Raw genomic sequence first — 22,981 nt, forward strand, 5'->3', positions numbered from 1 at the left:
CTTCCACATGTCGTCATTCTGAGATGCAAATCTGACCACGTCCCTCCTCTGCTCACAAACCTACAATGGCTTCCCATTTCCTAGGATAGAAAGTTCTAGTTCCGGGCAGCCCCTGTGGCCCAGCGGTTTAGCGCCGCCTTCAGCCCAGGACGTGATCCTGGAGACCGGGATCGAGTCCCACGTCAGGCTCCCTGCATGGAGCCTGCTTCTCCCTCTGCCTGTGTCTCTGCCCCCCCCCCCCCCCGTGTGTGTCTGCCATGAATAAATAAATAAAAAATCTTAAAAAAAAAAAAAAAAAAAAAGAAAGTTCTAGTTCCTTAGCCTAGCATTCAAGGCCCTTCGTGGACTGTGCCTCTCACCTCTCCAGCCTCCACTCCCTCTGTCCCTTGAGCCTTCCCTGTGCTCTAGCCATTGCAAACCATCTTTCACTGCCTTCAGACTTGCTGTTCTCACTGCTTGGTAGGCTCTTTTCAAGTTCCTATTTCTTCATTAAGAATCAGCCTTCTCTTGGTTCCTCCCTGGGTTCTTGGCACCCTGTGCAAAACCTCACAGGGGCAGGGTGCCTGGCAGGCTCAGTCTGTAAGAGCATATGACTCTTGATCTTGCGGTTGTGAGTTCAAGCCCCACGTTGAGGGTAGAGATTACTTAAAAATAAAGTCTTACAAAAAAAAAAAAAAAGAAAGAAAGAAAGAAAGAAAGAAAGAAAGAAAGAAAGAAAGAATAAAGAAACCCTTTACAGTGGCAACAGTCACATTGTATTAGAGTTCAACCGTTGGTTGTTTACCCACCAGCTGGGAGTTACATGAGGCCATATTTTGCAGATCGCTTCATCCTCAGAGTCCAGTATATGGTATGTACATGTTGAATGAATGAAGGAAGAAATGAATGAATGACCGAGTGAGTGAGCGGGACAGTGACCTGGCAGCAGCCACAGTGGTGACGGCGTGGGTGGGGTTGGAGCGGGCAAGGGATGGTGAGGAACCAAAAGAACAGAATAGAAGCATGAAGATGGAGGAGATGGCTGCACGGGGGAGGGGAGGAAGTTGCTGCAGCAAGGTTTTAACCCCATCTCTCCGCATGGGGCCATCCTGTACCCAGGCTGCGTGCTCTGAAATCCCCAGAATCCCTGTCATTTCCTCGTGTTTGTTATTTCTGCTACCCCTGTGAGGAAATGCTCCTTGACCCAGCCCTTGAGGGGAGTTGCTCAGGCCTTTACCCAAGGCTGTTGGTTTCTTCGTGAGCTGGGGGTGCACAGAGCACCCTTCCCCTGGGCACCACAACCGTCCCAGCAGGGGCACCATGAGGAGGACCCCAATTGCTGGGCAGGCAAGGTCTGAGCCATAGTGGGGAGGAGGTTGGGCCTATGGGACAGGGGGAACCAGGAAACCCTGGGGTCTGGAGGCTGGGCCTCTAGGCTCTGCTGCTGTCTCTGTCTGAGCCCCCCAGGTGGTTTTCCTGTCCTAGTTCTCTTGTACTTAGCCACATTCCTGATGACAAAGCGCTCTGCTCTGTGCTCAGCCAGCTTAGGGAGGCTGAACTGATGGAAAGTTTTGTAGGCAGGCGTGGAGTGTCTTCTATATTCACCACCGTGCCCAATACCAGGCCAGGCACATGGTGAAGGAGCTCAAAATCTGTCAGATGGATGGATGGATGGATGGATGGATGGATGGATGGAAAGAAGGTTGTCCTGTCTGGGGCCAGAGGGCTATAGGGGAGTAGTGTCTATGGGGTCCATGCCTGGTGGTAAATGTGGCCATCAGAGTGTGAGACTGTGTTGGAGAGGGTAAGAGGCTGGGGGGTCTGAGTCAGGGATCTCTTGTACTACCTCCCCACCTTCTCAAGCTCTCTGCTCTAATCTTAGAGACCTGAGACTGGTATCTCAATGAGGCCTATCCTTGCTGAGAGGTACCCCTTCTCCATAGCAGGGGTTCCCATACCTGGTCAGGCATCAGAATTTCCTGAATCAGAGAGATTCCTGGGTCCCACCTGAGACCTACTGCTCAGAATATCGCCGGGTGGGACCACAAAATCTGTGTCTTTTCAAGTATCCTGAGTGATTCTGCTGACAGGCATAGAAACTCCCCCACCTACTGGATCAAGTTTAAAACCTCCAGGCAAGGCGTCCTGAGTCCTTTGCCATGTGGATCCAGCGGCCCCGTGCAGCCTCATGTCTTGCCCTTCGTCCCAAACACATCGCCTAACAAAACAGCTCCGTGGTCCCCAGCCAGGCCCAGGCTCTCTCACCACCCGGAGCCTTCACTCAAACTCATCTCTTGACCTGCCCCCGCTCCTCTACCCGGGAACTTCCATACATCCTTTGAAGCCCAGAAAATGCCACTTCCTTCCTCAGGAAGCCTTTCACACCCTTCTTCTTCCCCAGCCGGGCCAAACTTTCATCTCCTTCCTATAAATTTCATAGCACCTCCTAAGACCTGTCACCCTGCTCAGTCACTATCTGATAATGCCTGCACCAGACCGTGTGCACCAGCAGCCCTGGTCCTTTGAGGTAAATGGTGATGATGATGATGATGATGATGATGATGATGATGATGGCGGCAAAGACCGATTAGGTGAAAAGCCTGTGTGAAGCTCTCTACGTAGGCCGGTAGGCCCTCAAATCCTCACAGGAGCCAGGTGAGGTTAAGTCCTGTTATTATCAAGCCCATCATACAGATGAGGCAACTGACGCCCAGAGAGGCAAACGCCCTTGCCCTGAGTCACACTGGAAATGGTAGAGCCGGGATCTAACCCAGGCAGTGCTCCAGGTACCACAGTCTTACCCACCACACTTCAGCCCTTGTACATCCGAGGCTCAGGGAAATATTTGCCCAAACTCGCCATTGTCCTAAGTAGCACAGACACCTGATTCCTAAACTCCATACTCCCACGTGGCCCCCCTGTCAAGCTTTTGGTCTGTAGTGGCAAGCCAAGCCCCATTCCGGCCTCCCTTCCACATCCCAGGAACCCCAGAGACCGGCCCTCTCCTCTTCCTGGACTGGCCTGGCCTCTAAGCTCACTCCTACTCATCCTGCCCCACCTCAGAGTTCCATGGGAGGAACGTCCAGCCCTTGCTGGGGCCATTTGAAGTCCTACATCGCTGGCAAGCTTTCTCCGTTCCTTCCCCATCCAGCATTCTGGACTGAGCAGTCTGGGGCAGTGGAGGAAGTAAGCCTCAGTTTCCCCATCTGGAAGGCAGACAGCAGCCTTGCTTCAGTTGTCCTCCAGGGCTGAGAAGAGGCTGTGGTGATGGCAGGATGAGAGGCTTCGTAATTGCTGGTGGTCCAGCCCTGAGCACTGCACTCCTGGGCCTGGTTAGGAGGGCAGGATCCCCAGTCAGCCTGAAACCTGCCCCCAGAACCCCATCCAGGGAATGGGATCCCAGGGGGAAGTGACTGCAGAGCGGCTCTAGGAGGTGCATGTAAAGGGCATAGCCCAGGGCCAGACCTCCCTGTGGAAAGGGGAGTGGTCACTAAGTGAAGGGCCCTGCCTCCTCCGGAGGGGAGAGCAGACCAAAGTAGAATCAGAGCTGTGAAGTCAGGTACCTTCTTGGACCAAAAAGCGGTAATGTACCTCCAGTGGTAAACTTGGCTCTCCAAGGCGGGTCCCCAGCCCAGCCAGCCCACCCACTGAGAAGGCTGTTCCAGTCCAGCCGGGCGGCAGCAGGGTTTCTAAATTGCACTGCAATTGCAGATGTTCTTCACCGTGTGGCAGAGCTCTGGCGCCCGGCCTTTTCTCACCCGATCCTTTACGGAACCTGTAAAAACGAGATTGCTTGGGCTTTGGCTCCAGGCTGGCCAGATCTGCTACTTATTAGCTGTCTGATCTCAGGCAAGTTATTTCCCTTCCCTGGGCCTCACTTTGCCTCATCTGTAAAATGGGTAGGGTACTTCCAACCTTTGAGGCTTCTGTGAGAGTTACAGGTATTAGGCTTAGAGAAAGTCCCTAATCCTGAAAGCTCTATTACCCCCATGTTCTGGTGAAGAAACTGAGGCTCAGAAAGCCTCCAAAGCTTGCTCCACGACTAGTAAAAAGCAGGCTGGCTCTAGTCTGGGACCTCTGCTACCATCCAGGAAGCTGTCCTCCAGATCACGAGTTATTGAGGCCATGAGGGATGGGTCTGACTGTTTAAGGCCAAGGACACAGGGTCCTGGAGCTTTATGTGCCTCTCCTCATAACTCTCAGTTAGTCATAGCCAACCAGGTCCAGATCAGCAGGCCCTCCAGAGTGGGTCAGAGGGGAAAGGGCCAGACCCAAGATGGGTGTGGCAGGTGTGCCAGGTGTGGCAGATGTGGCAGGTGTACCCTGTCACTACCGGAAGACCTGCAGACACGGGACTGGAAAGCAGAGGACTTGTCCCAATCAACTGCCCGGTGAGGACGCAGTGACCTCATCTCCACTGCCAGGAGTTCAGCTGTCAGCGCTGTGTTCCCTCTAACAGCCTGAGTCAGTGGACTCAGAAACACATTGCATCGCACTGGTTTGTGTCTACTGACTTTATTAGGGCCACTTCTGATTTTATTAGGGCCGCTTGTAGACAAAGCAAGTTATATTCAGGATGATTTGCACTGATTCGAGCAGGCTTCATAAGTTTTTCCACGTTGGGTTTGTCCTGTTGGAACACACTCTATTATTGGCCCCAGCCCTGGTGTTGTAAGGAAGCCCAGGCTCAGGACACCTGGGTGGCTCAGCGGTTGAGCATCTGCCTTCAGCCCAGGGCTTGATCCTGGGGTTCTGGGATCGAGTCCCACATCGGGCTCCCTGCATGGAGAGCCTGCTTCTCCCTCTGCCTGTGTCTCTGCTTCTCTCTGTGTGTCTCTTATGAATAAATAACTAATATCTTTTTAAAAAAATTATAAAAAGGAAGCCCAGGCTCCAAGGCTTGAGACAGAGGAGGATGTGACACCATGTGCAGAGGATGGCCCCGGCCGGCCATCCCGCTGAATGCCACTACATGAGCAAATTCAGCTTCACTCTGGGGAACAGAATTGCCAAATCTACAAAATCATGAGAAATAATACATCATTGCTGTTGAAAGCCACTAAGTTTGGAGTAGTTATTCCATTCCACGGCAATAGATAGTTGAAACACCCCAGTGTTCTCATTTCCCAGATTTTCAGAATGTATGTAGAGCACTAAAGCAGAGGCACCTGTGTCTGAGCACCCAGAGCCCTGTGAGCCACCTGAAGGCAGAGCCTCGCCTGCTCCTGATTATCGAGCCTCTACTGTTGGCCAGTCATTGTGTGGCTTACACAAACACCATCCCGTGCTAGGTGCTTAATACTCATTGAATAAGCTGATACATGTCTTAGCACACCACACTGCAGCCCTGTAAGAGTTGTTTTATCATTACTCAACCGATACTCATTCTTTTTTTTTTTTTTAAAGATTTATTCACAAGACACAGAGAGAGAGAGAGAGAGAGAGAGAGAGAGAGGCAGAGACACAGGCAGAGGGAGAAGCAGGCTCCACGCAGGGAGCCCAACATGGGACTTGATCCTGGGTCTCCAGGATCACGTCCTGGGCTGATGGCGGCGCTAAACCGCTGAGCCACCCGGGCTGCCCCGATACTCATTCTTTAGAAAGAAATCAGAAAGATGCAGACATTACAAAAGATGAAAAAAAAAATTACCCCTAACTCTGCTACCCATAATTTCGATTAACATTTAGCATGTATGTACAGAGATTCAATTACATTACATATGCATCTTTACTTTGAAAAATGTGATGGGGCACCTGAATGGCTCTCTCTCTCTCTCTCTCTCAAATGAATAAATACAATCTTTAGAAAAAAAGAGGGGCACCTGGGTGGCTCAATGGTTGAGTGTCTGTCTGCCTTTGGCTCAGGTCATGACCCTGGGGTCCTGGGATCGAGTTCTGCCTTGGGCTCCCTGCAGGGAGCCTGCTTCTCCCTCTGCCTGTGTCTCTGCCTCTCTCTCTGTCTCTCATGAATAAATAAATACAATCTTTTTAAAAAATCAAAATAAAAAAATTTAAAAAAATTTTTTTTCAAAAAAAGAAAAATAGAAACATGCTGTTCTGTAACCTGTTTTTTCATTCGAAACTATCTGGGCTTTCTATCCATGCCCATGAATGTATATATCTCCATTCAACAACATTTGTAATGCATGCATGCGTCAGCCTTCATGCCTCCATTGGGATCACACACCTTCCTCTGCCCCACCCCCATGCAGAGGTGAGCCCTGCCAACCTGGTATGTGCTCTATGACCCAATCACCTGACCACAGCCGGTTGGTCCCAAGATGAACATCGCACACACACTGGGCTGATCTCTCATCTACAAACTTAGAATCAGGACCCAGAGATAGTCAAGTCAGCCTGAGGGTCACCAAGATGGTCCTATGTATGTCCTGGCATCGTGCGATGGCATAATCTGCCAAGTGGAGACATGCCTGTCTGGGCAGAGAAAGAGGAATAAAGCAAGGATGAGTGACACCGAAGGTCCTGGTGGCAGCCTCCTCGCTGAGTGCAGAGCTTTGTCAGCACCCAGTGGCCTTTCTGTCCCTGGTTTGGGAGGCACCTCTGTAGCCTTTCATAAATTCTCCTTTGCTGGCTGAAGTTGGCTTTAATATATTTATACTTGCACCCAAAAATTCCTAACAATTATTACTCTAAGGGTGTAAGAAAGAAGGGACTCTCCCCCACAAGACTGGGCCTCTGGGAACCAGTAAAAAGAACCACCCAAGATAGAAGAATATTGCTCCAGTCCCTTCTGTATGCAGAGGCTTTATCAGCCAGGCACTTTACAAAACTGGGTACACAGGGGCACCCGGGTGGCTCAGTTGGTTAAGCATCTGCCTTTGGCTCAGGTCATGACCTCAGGGTCCCGGGATTGAGCCCTCCTTCTACCTCTCCCTCTACCCCTCCCCTTGCTTGTGCTCTCTCTCTCCCCCCAAATAAATAAATAAAATCTTTTAAAAAACAAAACAACCCAGGTACACAGGATGGAATGCAAGCTGCCCTAGAGGAGGGCTCCGTAGCCGAGCAGTCAAGGCCCCCTCTCTATGCCATGGTCTCTGCCTTCCAGCCTCAGCAGCAAACATCTGTTAGGCACCTGCCTTATGCAGAGCACTGTGCCCAGGGCATAGATGCACACAGATGCATAGTGTTCCATGTGCGACTTTGGACAAGTCATTTCTACCTCTCTGGCCCTCAGTCTTCCCATCTGTAAATAGGTTGAAATGTACAATCTGAGTATCTTTCCAGCTCTTTCACCTATAAATCTAGGCCAGGGTCCCCGTCCCAGCATTCCAGGAAGAAAGTACACATGACAAGCTCTGGAGTGGTGTTGGACTTGCCAAACGCCTTCATCCATTGTCTCCTGTGATTCTCCCAACAGCCCCACAACGTAGGGCTCATTAGGCCAATTTTAGGGGAGTGGAAATGGGAGTCAGCAGAGAGGTTAAGCAACGTGCCTGGGAGCTCAAGCGGTTGAATGAAAAAACCGGAATTTACATCCAAGTCAGAGCCAACTGCCCTACTGAGAGAAGCATCAAGTAACTCTGGACTCTTATTATCATAGTTTTAAAGATGAGGAAAGTTTCTGTGAGGTACCTAGAGCAGTCAAATTCATTAAAATTAATTAAATGTAATTCATTAAATTAATTAAAGTAAAAAGGTGGTCGCCCTGGGGGGTGGGGATGGGGAGTTCTATTCAATGGGTATGGCATTTTACCTGCAAAAGGTGAAAAAATTCCAAAGATGGAGGGTGGTAATGGTTGCTCAACAGTGTGAATGGACTAAATGCCACTGAACTATACACTTACAAATGGTTAAAATGGCAAATTTTAGGTTATGTATACTTTACCGCATTTTTTTTTAAATGAGAAAAATGAGGTCTAGCGAGATAAATGGAGTAGACGTAGAGCAGTTTATGAGAGTTCTAGGGACAGACTGGGTTCAGTTCTCAGACCTGCCACTTTGCTTACTTGCAGGTCAACTGGGATATGACCCTCTGGAACTATGCCTCAGTTGCCCTCCTTGGAAAAGGGGCTGGCATCTGTACATCTGGGATTGGTTAGAAGAATTAAAGAAGATAATTCCCTGCCAACCACTTAGCCATGTGCCTGGCACACAGCAAGCTGTCCATACGCATGACTTCTGATGACAAAGGTATGTGTTAACAACCCCTTCATTACAAAAGGGAGAGGCCGAGGCTTCGAAAGGGACAGTGACTTTTCTGAAGTCACCCAGCAGACCTGCCTGCAGCAGAGCCACCACCTGCCTCTGAGTGCAGAGATCCCCATCTCCAGCCAGCCCACAGCACTTTTTCCTTCTTTAGAGCTAAACTGCCACGGATTGGGGCATTAATCTCAAGCCTCAAGGCAGAAGGGAGGGCTTCTCTGGGCTCTCGACTGGTTTTCACTCTCCCTCTTCTAAAATGTGAGTCAGCTCTGGTATAAATGGTGTGAGTCAGCCAGCAGCTCCGTGATGAATGTGCGTGTGACTGCCAGGTGGCATCCAGGTGGGGGCTGGGGGAGGGGGGTGAGCACAGCGTGACACCTGCTGGGTCTCAAGGCCCCTCGTTTGGGGCATGAGCTGTGTGCTACTTCTGGATCCAGACTGCTGCTTGGTGGCATCCAGCAGTTAAGAGGTCTGGGTTTCCTACCTTCCATTTGCTACCAAACTCCTCCTTCGGTGTGACCTCAAGCAAGTGGCTTTAACTTCTGCATGCTTGGGTCTCGTCAACCGCCCCATGGCCGTGTGAATAAATCTAGTCTTGCCCTCAGCACAAGGTGTGAGGAGCAAAGGAATGAGGAGTGGGAAGGCATTTGGCATACTTAAAAGTTGCATCAGCATAAAGGACATTGTTATTTCACTTCTCAGGAGAAATAAGTTTCTATGAAAATAACAGAGACCAGTCAAGCTATTTATTTATTTTTCCCATTAGCCCTTGGGACTTCTCAGGGTCGCTGAGACCCTCCGGGCTCCTTGCTGTTCCTACCTTAGGGTGTCAGATGAATTCCTCAGTTTCAACCTTAATGGAGATTCTACTGGGCCCCAGGCCCAGGGTCAAGCCACTGAACCCTCCCCAGAGCCCCACAGGGTCAAGATTGTTCTGAGCTCTATCTTACAGAGAGAAAATAGAAGCTCCCAGGAAGAGGGCAACTTGGCAAAGACAGCACCACCAGCAGGGTGGAGCTGGGCCATAAAGCCAACTTCCGGACTATTCCAGCACCCTCCCTCTCTGTAGTCTTGAGGAAGAAAGCCCTGGGGGCTGCATCAGGTCCCCTCCTTCCAACTCCAGAGACACCCCCTCAACCCCTAACCCCCAGAAAGCAACACATGAAACTGAAACAGGTTGATTCCACCCACTGTGGAATGAAATAAATCAGGTTTTGCGAATATAAAATGCAGGTTATAATAATCATATTTACCATTTTTGAATATCTACTTTCTTTTTTTTTTTTAAGATTTTATTTATTTATTAGAGAGAGAGAGAGAGAGCGCACAAGCAGGGTGAGCGGCAGACAAAGGGAGGAGAAGCAGGTGCCCTGCCAAGCAAGGAGCTCGACTTGGGGCTTGATCCCAGGACCCCAGGATCATGAAAGGCAAACCTTAACTAACTGAGCCACCCAGGCATCCCTCAGGTATTTAAAATATGCCAGTCACCTGACAACCACGTCCTCACTTCCTATTCTCAATAAATTTTTGAGGTAAGTACTGATATTCTTATTTTACAGTTGGGGAAATCGAGACTCAGAAAGCCTTAGTAATATGTCCAGAGCCACACAGCTAGCAGATCTCTCTCCAATGCCTGTGCTCTACACCACATATTACGACAGACCCCTCAGTCGCTCATTCTTTGCTTCATTTGTTTGTTAAACATTTTTTAAAGATTTTTATTTATTTATTTATTCATGAGAGACACACAGAGAGAGAGGCAGAGACACAGGCAGAGGTAGAAGCAGGCTCCATGCAGGGAGCCCGACGTGGGACTCGATCCCAGTACCTGGGATCATGCTCTGAGCCGAAAGCAGACACTCAACCGCTGAGCCACTCAGGTGCCCTGTTTGTTAAAAACATGTAGAACCTTTTCCTTGTGCTAAGTAACCAGCTGGTCAGAGGGAAGACAGGAGTGCCAGAGCCCCTGCCCCAAAGAGGTTATTATCTGGGGAAAGATAAGGCACAAATAATTGTAATCTAAGAGATAAGAGCCAGACCCAGGTCCGATGCTTGAGCTGGTGCTGGGCCAGGTATCTCAACAAGCAGTGCTTGTCAAGGTTTTGGCTCGTTTATTTTTTTCATCGAGGTGCTATAACTGACACTTACTACCTGTTCACTACCTACCACCCACTCTCTGATCCTGGGCAAATTACTTCACTTCCCTGAATCTCTGTTGTCCATTTAAGAACATGGGAGAGAAAAACATTCATCTCATCAAGTTCTTATGGGAATTAAATTAACTGGGACGATACTGTATTCATTCATCCAACAAATATGTACGGAGTCCCAGTTTGTGCCAGGTACTCTTCTTGGTGCTGCAGATGCTAGAGGAAGTGGATGGCAGACATTCCCTTGGAACCATGGAAAGAGTTGGATTTTTTAAATTAAAAAAAAGGAATCGTAATTGAGGCACAATGTGCATACAGAAAAAAGTGCAAAAATTGGATGCGTACAGCTCGATGATTTTTCACAAACTGAACATACCATGTAACCAATACCCCGACGACAAAACATCACCAGCAGAGCAAGGAGGAGGCTATGGCAAATGAGGCACTCACCACCACAGTAAAATTTTAAAGGGGTGTTTCCAATGCTCAGTCATCAAGATAATGAGTCAGTGTGATATTTTTTTAAAAATCAAAATTAATTAAAAAAACCCACAATGACATGAGACGCCTGGGTGGCTCCGCGGTTGTAACCACCTCTGCCTTCGGCCCAGGGCGTGATCCTGGGGTCCTGGGATGCAGTCCCGCACAGGGCTCCCTGCACGGGGCCTACTGCTCCCTCTGCCTGTATCTCTGCCTCTGTGTCGCTCATGAAAAAATAAATAAAATCTTAAAAAAATAATAATCCACCGTGTCAAAACATCAAAATTTTAAATAAAGGATTAGTCGTAGCGCCACAATGAGTCGAATGAAAGCTCAGGGCAAAAGGAAAACATCAGTAACGTTGATCCTGCCTTTCCCTCATCCCAGCCTTGGTATCAGCCCCGCTCATGGTCACTGCCTTCACTCCAAGGGTAACTATTATCCAGACTTCTAATCCCAGAGGTAAGTTTTACCCGGAGGTAAGTTTTACCCGGTTTGACCTTTGTACACATGAAATCACAGTCTTTTGCATACAGCTTTACTCCCCATGACGTCTGTGAGATATAACCACGTTGTGCCCGGAAAGATGGTTAAAGAAAGGATGAGGTGGCTGGGTGTTTTAGAGAGACCGGTGTGGTGGCAGGTAGGAACAGGATACACAGGGGTCCTAGATTGTGCTGGCTCGGGACCAGTGGAGATGAAGAAGAGGGTCAAGCCCAGTGCTATTTTGTAAGAATAGAGTCTGCAGGACTGACTGGATATAGGGGATGAGGGGAGGAGAAGAGCCAAGGAAGATGCTAGGTCTCTGGCTGGGCCAATTTGGTGGATGAAGGAGCCATCTCTGGGGTGGGGACTAGGAGGGAGGGAAAGATGCATTTTTTAAACTTTTTAAATTTATTTTATTTATTTATTCATGAGAGACACAGACTGAGAGAGAGAGGCAGAGACACAGGCAGAGGGAAAAGCAGGCTTCATGCAGGGAGCCAACGTGGGACTTGATCCCGGGACTCCAGGATCACACCCTGGACCGAAGGCAGGCACTAAACTGCTGAGCCACCCAGGGATTCCCAACTTTTTTTTTTTAAGATTTTATTTATTTATTCATGAGAGACTCAGAGAGAGAGGCAGAGACATAAGCAGAGGGAGAAACAGGCTCCCTGCAGGACTCGATCTCAGGACGGGGGGATCAGGACCTGAGCCAAAGGCAGACGCTCAAACCACTGAGCCACCCGGGCGATCAGCGTTTAGATTTAAATAAGGTGAGTGTCAGGTACCTGTGGGCCGTTCAAAGGGCTGACCTGGAGGCAGCTGTACAAGAAGCCTGGTGCTCAGGAGAGAATGGGGCAGGGGCATGTTCCCCGTGTGCCCCCAGTATCAGCGAGCTGGTGGCAGCCCCGACGAGCACGCTTGCAGAGCCCTGGGGAAGGGCACAGAAAGGATGAAGTTCTGAAAAGTTCTTTGAGAGCAGGTGGTTTGAACAGGTGTGCGAATCAGAATGAAAATATTAAAACACACACCACCGTCCAGCTTGGCCCGTCGGGCCCTCCTGGAGTCCAGCATCGCGTTTATCTGCAGCCTGGGAGGATCTGAGTTGCACAACAGCCAGAGGTTTAGGGGCTCCCCAGTCCCATCCCAGGCCAGCCCCCACCTTGCATCAGAGGCAGCAGCGGCGGCTGACTCAGCAAAGCTTTTTTCTCTGGGACGCTTGCCTTTAAAGGCAAAATGAAAAGGAAAAAAAAAAAAAAGAAAGAAAGAAAGAAAACCCTCTTCCCGGGTGCCTTCCGCCCTCCGCCCCGCGCAGGCCGCCCGAGCCCACGTGCGTGCTCCCAGGCACGCACCCCAGCACCCAGCGCCGCCGGCCACCTGGCACCGCCCCTCAGTCCCAGAGCCCTTCCTCCGGCTGGCTGGCTGGCTGGTGAGGCCTGGAACTGCTTGGAATGGGACCCAGAAAAAGTGCGAGTTCCTTCCAGGGCTAAAGGCAGCCTCCAGGGAACAAAGCTGCCAGTGTGAGCACAGCTTGGGGTGGAGGGGGAGTGGGGGGGCCCTCGGTCCTTGCAAGCTGAGCCCCAGGACTCCCGCAAACTCTGCAGCCTTCTTCAGAGCTTCAGAGCAGGGGAGGCTCAAGGGGAGGCTTCGATTTCCTCAGGCCCCTCCCCTGCTCAGAAACCCTCCATGGCTTCCCACTTACCCCTGAAAGAAGTCCTAACTCCTATAAACTGGCAATTGAGGGCCTTTAGGACCTCACCTCTTCAGCTTCTTTTGCCCAGATTCCCCCTAACTTCATCCCCTGTCTCTGCCACCTCCCTGCACAGCCTCCCCTGGGGCTGCTTAGTGGGGCTCTGCGGTTCTGTGGCTCAGCTGCACCTTCCTGCCAGGCTCCAGGCATTACCTCATGCGCTCTGCTCCCCTCAGCTTCCAGCCTTCCAGGCTCAGATGCCATTTAGGCTTTCTCGGGTGTTCCCTCTCTGGTTGGACTTACATTCTGTTTCCCAGGACTCAGCCACCCAAAAAATAAACTAGCCCGCCTGCGAATCTAACCTCGGATCCAGTGTTAATAATAGCTTCTCATGAATTTACCTCAAAACTATAGCCTCTAGCAGGTCATGAAATTTTTATAGAGAGAGAAGAAATGGAATTTCAAGCAGATAATGGGGGTCTGTTTGGGCGGGTAGGGTGAGGTTCGGCAAGAGCAACGCTGTGTTTCTAGCCACTCTGCTTTGTCTTCTAGTGCTACCCTCGCTACCCTTGCCAGGGGAAGGGGATTGGATGGGACATCATGTATTAGTACTGTTGGGGCACCTGGGTGGCTCAGAGATTAAGCTTCTGCCTTTGGCTTGGGCCATGATCTCGGGGGTCCTGGGATGGAGTCCCACATCGGGCTCCCCTCTGGGAGCCTGCTTCTGCCTCTGCCTGTGTCTCTGGCTCTCTCTGTGTGTCTCATGAATAAATAAATACAATTAAAAAAATGAATTAGCACTGTTTATTGGGATAAACTTCTATACACATCCATTTTTCCTCAGGCCTGCCCAAGAGGAAATCATTAAACCCATTTTACAGATATGAGTCTTGAGGCTCAGAGAGAAGGGATTTGCTCAGTGATGTTTGTTGTTGTTGTTGTTTTTTAAAGATTTTATTTATTTCTTCATGAGAGACAGAGAGAGAGAGAGAGAGAGAGAGAGGCAGAGACACAAGCAGGCTCCATGCCCTGGGCCAAAGGCAGGGGTTAAGCCGCTGAGCTACCCAGGGATCCCCTGTCTGCTGCTTTTGTGCATGTTCTTCCCTCTGCCGAAAATGGCCTTCCCTATGGTCGGCCTGGTATTCAGCCTTCCACACCCTGCTCTGCATGTCCCCTATCTTCTCTGAAGCTCTCTCTACCCCCTCGCCTTCCTCTATGGCACAAGTTCTTCTCCTGTACACATGCTCATCCCTGCACACTCCACTTGGTATTATTGCTGCCCATTTCCCCTCTGGCATCCTTTCCAGTTCGGGGGCTCCCCAGGCTAGCAACAGACTCACATGCCTCTGACCCTGGGGAAGTGACCCACACAGGGCTGGCCTAGAGAAGGAAAGGGAGCCTGGTGGTGAGTGTGACCCGTGGGCTGAATGAGACATACCCCCAGCTGAGAGGAGGCCTACACAATATGCCTGGAAACAGGGAGCTATGGAGACTCTGAGCAGGAAAGTGGCAAAACCAGAAAGGTACTTAGGGAAAGACTTCAAGTGTTGGCAGAAACAGGCAGGCTAGCTCCTCATAGGATCATTCATTACTGCCTGCGTTCACTCCTTCCACCCATGTGTCTCCCCCACAGAAGCCATCCTTGGGGGGCTCCATCTGGGGGAAGACAGGACCAGGAGCTCACTGAGAAACACCAAAGGGTAAAGAAGATAAAGCTTCTTTCCTGGGGGACTCTGGGACCCTTTCCAGAAGCCCCATTCCAGAGGTCCTCTGTGCCATCAGAAGCACTGTGGCACACTGAGGGTGGCTCAGAAACAATCTGAGCAAAGGTAGAAACAAGAAAATGCTCAATGGGAGAGGTCAGGCAGGAGAGCTCGTGAACTAAGCCAGGGCCTGCTCCCTCTCAAGCAGCATTAGACATATGAGCCTGAAAGTGCTGGTTAGGACTAGAGGAGGTGAGAGCAGAGGAGTGGAGGCCCTGCAAACAGCAGGGAGGGAGGGAGGATGGGGGGGAGGGGTACGTGGAGTGAAAGCAGCAGGACTTTGTGGTACTGGGGTACTGGTACTGGTACTGGTGTGGAGGCTTGTGGTGGCAAGAGGAACCCCCACACTTTGCAGGCTGAGCAGCTGGGAGACCAGAGAAATAGAAGCTGTGGGCAGCGGTGTGCCTGGAAGGCTCTTGCTCCCTGTCCTTGGGCTGCTCCATGCCCAGCCCGGGTGCCCCCTTGGCAGCACTGGACACCCAGTCTGGACAGATGAGTCCAGCAGTCATGTGGTCAGCTCAGCCTCCTCCTTTCCAACCAGAAGTAACCCCTCCCTGTCCGTCTCCACAGGGAAAGGGGGACACTCAGCCTGACCTCAGGACTTTGGACAGGGGGGTCTTTCCCTTTGCCCTGTCTCAAGTAAGACTTGGGTTTAGGAGAGGAAATAAGGTGAAATGTTACCACCACCATTAAAAAAAAAAAAAAAAAAAAAAAAAGGACTTCCTGTGTGTCAGCAAGTGCTGAGAACTTCATCAACTTTCTAGAAATTCTCTCATGACAGCACATGAAGCTTGGAGGTGGTATTGATTCCGTTTTACCTTTAATGAAACCGGCTCAAAGGCCAGCAGGTTGCCTAGGATGGTGCTAGGACCCGGTGTACTCTATAGAACTGGCTCAAACCCAAGGACCCATGTGTTCTCAGCACTCACCTGTCGCCACGGGTTCGCATGTACTGTCAGGGCTAGAGAAGATTTCACCAAGGCGGTGGTGACAGGAGAGCCCAGGGAGGAGGTGGGTATGATTTTCCGGCAGAGGGCCCAGCCCGTGCTAAAGCAAGGCTTGGCTTGCAAACAGGAATGTCGGGGGTGGAGAGGGCTTAGGAGAAAGTCGCGGAGCGAGACCTCCTGTAGCTGGTCCGACAGATCCGGACCTACTGCTTACAACGAAACAGATGCCGCCCCACGCACTTCAGAAACGTTAACTCGCTTAAGCTTCCTGAGGAGCCTGGCGGCGGTCCGAGGACGGTCCTGAGCTTCCCCGAGGTCCTCCGGCGGCGGAGGGGGGACTCCAGAGCCCTCCCTACGGCTCCACCATTTTGCAGGAGGTCGCCGAGGCTCCGAGAGGTGCGCTCCCCGGCGCCGCGTCACCCAGCGGCCGCGCCTCCCCGCCCCGGGGCGCCCCAGGGTCCCCGGCGCCCGCCCCGCCGCGCCGCGCCGCGCCGCGCAGCCCCCGCCCCGCCGCGCCGCGCCCCGCCCCGGACGTGCCCCGGGCCCCGCCCCCGGCCCGGCCCCCACGCCCCCCACTCGCCGCCCGCCAGCCAATGGCCGGGGGCCTATAAACTCCCTCGCGGCGCTGCGGGCGAGAAGCTGGAGGCAGCCCCGGCTGGCGCGCAGGTCGCGGGCCCCGGGTCTCGGGAGCGAGCTCGCCAGGGAGCGGGAGGCCGAGCGACCGCGTCCGGTTCGCGGCGGGAGCCCCGGGGAGCGGAGCCGGAGCCGGAGCCGGAGCCGGAGCCGGAGCCGGAGCGCGCAGCCCGCCCGCCCGTCGCCGCCCGCGCACCCGGCGCTCGCGGAGCCTCCGGCGCAGCGCGGCCATGGAGCCCGGCAGCAAGGTGAGTGGCGCGCCCGGCCCGGCCCGGCCCGCCCCGCCCGCACACCGGCGCCGACCCGCCGCCCCCGGCCGCCGGCCTCCGAGCGCCCCCGCCCCCCGCCCCCGCCCCCGGCGCCGGCCTGGAGCGCCGCGCTCTGCCGGGCGGGGGGCGCGGGCGGGGCGCGGGGCGCGGGGCTCCGCGTGCGTCCTCGGCGCCCGCACTGCCTCTCCGGCTTCCTTCCGGGGCGCCGCGCGGTCCACGCGGCCGGGGCAGGCCAGGGGAGGCCGGGGGAGGCCGGGGCAGGCCGGGGCACCGGGGGCCCGGGCGCGGCACGTCGCTCACGACCGCCCCGGCCGAGGCCCCGCGCCGGCTCCTCCCGGGGCGGGGGAGGGGGCGCGAGCGCGGCGCCCATTGGCTGAGCCGGCCGAGCCCCCGGCCCGGCCCCGGCCCCGGCCCCGGCGCGCGGAGGCGGCAGGACCCGCCCCCACCCGCTCCGCGCGCGGCCTGCAGCTGGGCGGGGGACCGGCCTCGCGCGCTCCGGGCGCCCGCCCCGCGAGGGCCCGAAGCGCGGGGGGCTCCTGGGGCCGGGATGCCGGGGCCGCCGGGGCCCCCTTCTGCGTGGCGCAGGCCCCAGAGCGGGGAGAGGTGCTCGGAGGTGGCCGGGCCGAGAGCGCACCCACCGGCCCCGGGGGCCCGGCCGGGGGCCCAGCAGGAGCCCCAGCGGGAGGTGCGCGCGCCGGGGGTCGGCGGCCCGGGGTTCCGACGCGGTCTCGTCCCCTGGGGGCAAGCAGCTGCCCGGATAGGATCTCTTTCTTCCTCTTAGACACGCGTGTCGCGCTGGCGAGCTTTGTGACTCTCAGAACGGTTCCTTTTCAGCAAATACTTACGGATCCCCTCAAATGCGTGCGGGGCATTGTCTCTTACCCTCTCGAACCCCTTGCATAGAATCTTTTAAAATGACTTTTTTTTTTTTTTTTTTTTTTGAAGCGCCCCCTCCTGAATTTTCTCAGGTCCTTTGGCAGGGGAGGCACAAGGATGTCCCCCTCCCCACCCCCACCGCCACCTTTTTTAAACCCGGGGTGCGGGTTAGAACTGCGCTCCCGCGGGCTGCCCAGGGGTCCAGCGGGACTGCGAGGGGTCCCTGGGGTCTCGCCTGGGCCGAGCGCGCCTGCCTGAGGCCCGGCTGCCCTCTCCGCCGGGAAAGGCTCCTTCGTACCTGTTGAATTCACACAACTTGTTTCACCCCACCCTGGCCCTTGGCCTTGAAATGAGACCCCGAGGGATCCCTGGGCGGCGCAGCGGTTTGGCGCCTGCCTTTGGCCCAGGGCGCGATCCTGGAGACCCGGGATCGAATCCCACGTCGGGCTCCCGGTGCATGGAGCCTGCTTCTCCCTCTGCCTGTGTCTCTGCCTCTGTCTCTCTCTCTCTGTGTGTATGTGACTATCATAAATAAATAAAAAATTAGGGACCCCTGGGTGGCGCAGTGGTTTAGCGCCTGCCTTTGGCCCAGGGCGCGATCCTGGAGACCCGGGATTGAATCCCACGTCGGGCTCCCGGTGCATGGAGCCTGCTTCCCCCTCTGCCTGTGTCTCTGCCTCTCTCTCTCTCTCTCTTTCTCTCTCTCTGTGACTATCATAAAATAAATAAATAAAAAAAATTAAAAAAAAAAAAAAGAAATGAGACCCCGAGCATCCCCCCTCCCCCGCCCCCAACCCCAACAGTCCTGGGTGAACCTTTATCCTGGCATATGGATATAACGAAATAAAAATCAAACAAGTGACTCCAGCTACTGATAAGGGCTTGAGACCCTGGAGTCCACATATTTACTGTTTTATCTCGGGGCTCTCGCAGGCCACTTAACTTCTCTGGGCCTCAGTTTCTTTATGAAAGAGAAGGACTTTTCTCTTTTACTTCCTCAAGAGTCAGAACTGTCTTGCTCCGCAGGACCTGTTTTTTTTTTTTTTTTTGTGGAGTGGATAAGAATATTCTGAGCAGAGACAGAAAAGTGTAGGAGAAAAATCAGTAACCACTTAACAGTTTACTAGACTTCTGGCTAAAATGCCACTGTGTCACACTGACCCTCTGTAAGGAGCCCTACTGGCTCACACGCCTGGAGCTCAGAGAAGAGAGGTGACTTTCCTGAAGTCCCACAGCTCTAAGCAGGGCTGGATTTGAACCCAGGCCGATGAAAAAGGGCTCTCAGTCTCCGCTGGCCCGTCTCACCACACCCTTTCTTGAATTTTGGGCTGATCAGAGAATTTGCCTAAATTCTAAGGCTGCTCTTGTATGAGTTGGTTCTAAATGCCTGTAGCCGGTAGGTGTTTTCGAGCAATACTCCAAACTTGGACCGCCTGCCCATCAGTAAATAACTTTGGAGCCCATCCTGCTTTAGTGGTTTATCTGTATTAATAAATTCACATATATACACTGTTATACTAGTAGATTATATGCCTACTTAAGATAGAAATGGGGCAGCCCGGGTAGCTCAGTGGTTTAGCACCGCCTTCAGCCCAGGGCGTGATCCTAGAAACCTGGGACCGACGTCCCTCCCTGCGTGGAGCCTGCTTCTCCCTCTACTTGTGTCTCTGCCTCTCTCTCTGCATCTCCCTATGTCTGTCATGGATAAATAAATAAAATCTTAAAAAAAAAAAAAAAAGAAACGTAAAAAGACGCAGATAACAGTTATGGTTTTAAAAAAACACTTTTTTTTTCTTTTTTTTTTAATGGCTAAACCCTCTCTGGGTCACTAGTATATATTCTGGAATAAAGCCTCTCTCTTTGGAGGCTGCCGGTTTGATCAGCAAGTACAGCCCTTTTGTACAGGATGTAGACCCAGGCCTGGAGAGGTTACCTCCCTTACCCGGGTCTTTCAAGCAGGTGTCTGACTCTGAAGTTCTTTCTCTCTCTTTTAAAGTGGGTTTTGTTTTTGTTTTTAATTTTTAAGTAATCTCTCTGCCTACCTTGGGGCTCAGACTCGCAACCCTGAGACCAACAGCCGCATGCTTTACCAACTGAGCCAGCAGGGCGCCCTGAAGTTCTTTCTGCTGTGCTCCCCTTCACCTCCTAGCCCTGAGAATAGACTCCACTGACTTCCCTGCGTTCTGTCCTTTTCTCTGCACATCACACTAAGTTTAACTGAATAGGAAATGGGGGACAGGTTGCATGCCTCCTCTCCCAGCCAGAAGTTCACGCATGCCCCCTCCTGGGCAGCAGGCGAGGACATCTCCCCAGCCCTTTGTGAAGAGTTCCTTGCTGGTCCCTTGTGGTGCCCTGGGCCTCTGTGGGGCCTCTGCCTTCCAGATAAAAGAGAAATCAGAAATCTGCAGAGCTCCTCAGCCCCTCAGTGGTATGAAGAGCATACACTTTTTAAAAATATTTTATTTATTTATTTGACATAGGGATGCGGTTGGGGGGGGGGGATTGCGCAGAAAGAAGCAGGAGGAAATGGCAGAGTGAGAAGGAGAGGCTCCCAGGGGAGCAGGGAGCTGATGGGGGGCTGGATCCCAGGACCCCAGGATCATGACCTGAGCTGAAGGCAGACGCCTCACCGACTGAGCCTCCTACACGCTCCAAAACATAGACTTTTGAAGTCCTGTGGATGTGGTTTTGAATTCCAGTTTACTTTAGTTGCCTCATCTGCAGAGTGATGTCATTTTCATTATTAGAGTGTAAGGATTCAGACAAAAATGTGTCTGTCCCCACAGACGCTCCATAAATATTCCTTTCTTCTTTGGACTCCCACGACTCACTGCACTTACCTGGGTCCCACCTGGGTTGTGGCCTCTATCCAGAAGTCTGGCATTCTGACAATGTGAGCTTTTGGGGAGCCCCGGGATGCCCAGGCCTTGAGGCGTGGTTGCTAAAGATCCCACTGGCTAACTCTTCTGCAGCAGAAGTTTGTTGGGAGGCTTGTTTGCAGAGGTAGCACCTGGGTGGGAGTCCGGGCCCAGAGATGGGTCAGCTAATGTGGCTGCCCTGCCTCCCCTGTGAGGGAGATACAAGCCGCGGTGACATCACTGTCTGGTGAAAAATGACTTTCCCAAGGTCACACACTGAGCCTCCTACTGCAAAACGTGCTGCCAGCCTTTCTAGGATGACATAAGAGGGTAAAGGAAAGTGGGAGCAGGAAAAGACTTTCTTTTTTTTTTTTTTTTTAATTTTTATTTATTTATGATAGTCACAGAGAGAGAGAGAGAGGCGCAGAGACACAGGCAGAGGGAGAAGCAGGCTCCATGCACCGGCACCCCGATGTGGGATTCGATCCCGGGTCTCCAGGATCGCGCCCTGGGCCAAAGGCAGGCGCCAAACCGCTCCGCCACCCAGGGATCCCCAGGAAAAGACTTTCTAGTGCATGGCCTAGCCTTCCATTGGACAGATGGAGCAACTGAGGCCCACGAAGGAAAGAAACTTGTCCAAGATAAGGCTGTTACAAAGAATTTGAGGTGTTCCAGAGTGTTTTAAAAAGACACTGTTTTCCAAATCCTTGTCCAGTGTGCCACCCTCCACTCACCCCAAATGAGCAGGAATTCCTACACTCTAGGACTTTCCAAGCTCCTGGGTGCAGTAGGAATTTAAAGGTTGGATTAGACATAACTTGACAACTGAAATCCTTTGTGAATGGAAACAAAACATGACCTTGGGCAAGTGGCTTTCCTCAGAGCTGTAGAGCTGGACGCCTGCTCCCCCGTGGCAAGGTATGGTGAGACCGGCCAAGTTCCCCAACTCAAAGTGGTGGCTATTTATGTGGGAAGACCCTTTCTATGGCTGGTTTGGGTGCACAGGCAGTGTAAACATCTCCATTACGATCCTTGTCCCATGCTGAGCCATTCGGGGACCCAAGCCTACTTGCCCCGCTGCTGGGTCAGTCCCAAATCCCCCGTAATCAGCTTGTGACTTCAGGGAGCTCAGCTATACCCAGCGCCTGCTGGTCACGGGGTGGCAGGGCCTAGAGCTCTCCTCTGGCTCTGAGGGTACAGGCATCCAGTTCCCCCTCCCCCAGAGTTGGCAGAGCCGGGGAAGCCCGGAACAAAGGGGGAAGTGTGCAGCATTGGGTTGGGACCTGCAGCCTCACCCTTCTCCTGCCCCGCTCCTGGGCACGCAGGTCACAAAGCCACTCAGTTCGGTAACGGGCAGCCCCAGGATGGTGGAGGCTGAGAGTGCTGCTCCTCATTGGCCTCCTGGGCCCAGAGAGGCTGTGACCAGGCTGGCAGGTCAAGCCTGGCCTCCAAAACAAACCTCTGATTGTTACCTCCCTCCGTGGGAGGGGTGCAGTGAGGCTGAAGCTCTGTCCCCAGCCACCAAGCCAGGGAGGCAGTAGCCAATGCATAAACGTTGGGATTTTGTAGTTAACTGAGCAGGGCTCCTCGTCCTGTACTCAGGGTAGAACAAGGGCAGAGTTTTGTGTGTGTGTGTGTGTGTGTGTTTTTAAGATTTTATTTATTTATGAGACACACACACAGAGGCAGAGACACGGGCAGAGGGAGAAGAAGCAGGCTCCATGCCAGGAGCCTGACGTGGAACTCAATCCCAGGACTCCAGGATCACGCCCTGGGCCAAAGGCAGGGGCCAAACCACTGAGCCACCCAGGGATCCCCGAGGGCAGAGTTCACCCTCTCTAAGACCTCAGCACCAACCCTTTGCTGGCTTTGGCCTCCCAGGGGCCTTGGCATCCCAGAAGGGGAGAGACCTCTTGCCAGAGCCAGCTTATGGAAGCTTTGGCCACCGAGGCCTCTGCTGGACAGGATGTGTCCCCCAGGTTGCCTAGCCCAGAGCCGGCCTCAGGCCTCAGAAACAGCTCTACCATTTGACCTCAGGGAAGCCACACATCCTGTTGAAGCCTGTTTCCACTGCCGTGGGGGTGATAATCTTATCTCTCTGGTCAGGTCGTAGATGTTTGGAAGTGATAGAGTCAACTATAGAGAAGCATACCAAGTAAGAGTAAACGTCTTCTCCCAGTTGTAATGGTTTGGCATTTCTCCTCAACAGACCTCTTTTTGGGCAGGTGAATGTGGGTGCCTATAACTGGATCGCGCTTTCTACATGGTTCTTTGCGCCCCACACACCCTATCCTGTTCACCCACCCCTAGGTGGGTGACAGGTCAGTGTTTACAGTTGTATCTACTCTGCACATACAAGCCAAGTGCCATTATACAAGTTCATTTTCTCCTCCTTCCTTACACAAAATGTACATCCTACACATTGTTTTTCACCTTGCTTTTCCCCTTAGCAATCTACCCTGGCACTCGCTTCATATCGGAGACATACAGATGTGCTGCATTCTTTCCAACAGCTGCATAATATTCCGTTACAGGCATGTCCCACTGTGATTAAGATACAGCACTTTCTTTCTTCATACCACTCGCCACCTGATGTCTTTTAGGTTTTTATTTTCTGTCTTCCCACCCCCAACTAAAATATCAAGTTTCATGAAGGCAGGGTTTGGTTTGGTTTATTGCCGAATGCT

General features: G+C 52.7%; 1 protein-coding gene and 1 long non-coding RNA gene across 8 annotated transcripts in view; one reads left to right on the forward strand and one right to left on the reverse strand.

Moving 5' to 3' along the window:
- The window catches only part of LOC144281742 (uncharacterized), a 51,462-nt gene extending 35,341 nt beyond the window's left edge, over window positions 1-16,121 (reverse strand). For 4 of the 7 annotated variants that reach the window (XR_013350137.1, XR_013350142.1, XR_013350140.1 and 1 more), the window contains exon 1: window positions 15,641-16,121. This is a non-coding gene — a long non-coding RNA (uncharacterized LOC144281742). Of the gene's footprint in view, window positions 1-246; window positions 3,755-12,046; window positions 12,190-15,640 lie in introns of those variants that run through there. The other 3 variants (XR_013350143.1, XR_013350141.1, XR_013350138.1) reach the window with 3 other exon arrangements.
- Window positions 16,122-16,272: 151 nt separating this feature from the next.
- SLC2A1 (solute carrier family 2 member 1) overlaps window positions 16,273-22,981 on the forward strand; it is a 29,112-nt gene continuing 22,403 nt past the window's right edge. The window contains exon 1 of the mRNA XM_077844436.1: window positions 16,273-16,539. Coding sequence (XP_077700562.1) covers window positions 16,522-16,539 — 18 coding nt within the window. The 5' untranslated portion in view covers window positions 16,273-16,521. The remainder of the gene's footprint in view (window positions 16,540-22,981) is intronic.

The sequence above is a fragment of the Canis aureus genome, chromosome 13 (assembly GCF_053574225.1).
Source record: "Canis aureus isolate CA01 chromosome 13, VMU_Caureus_v.1.0, whole genome shotgun sequence".
Lineage (NCBI taxonomy): Eukaryota > Metazoa > Chordata > Mammalia > Carnivora > Canidae > Canis > Canis aureus.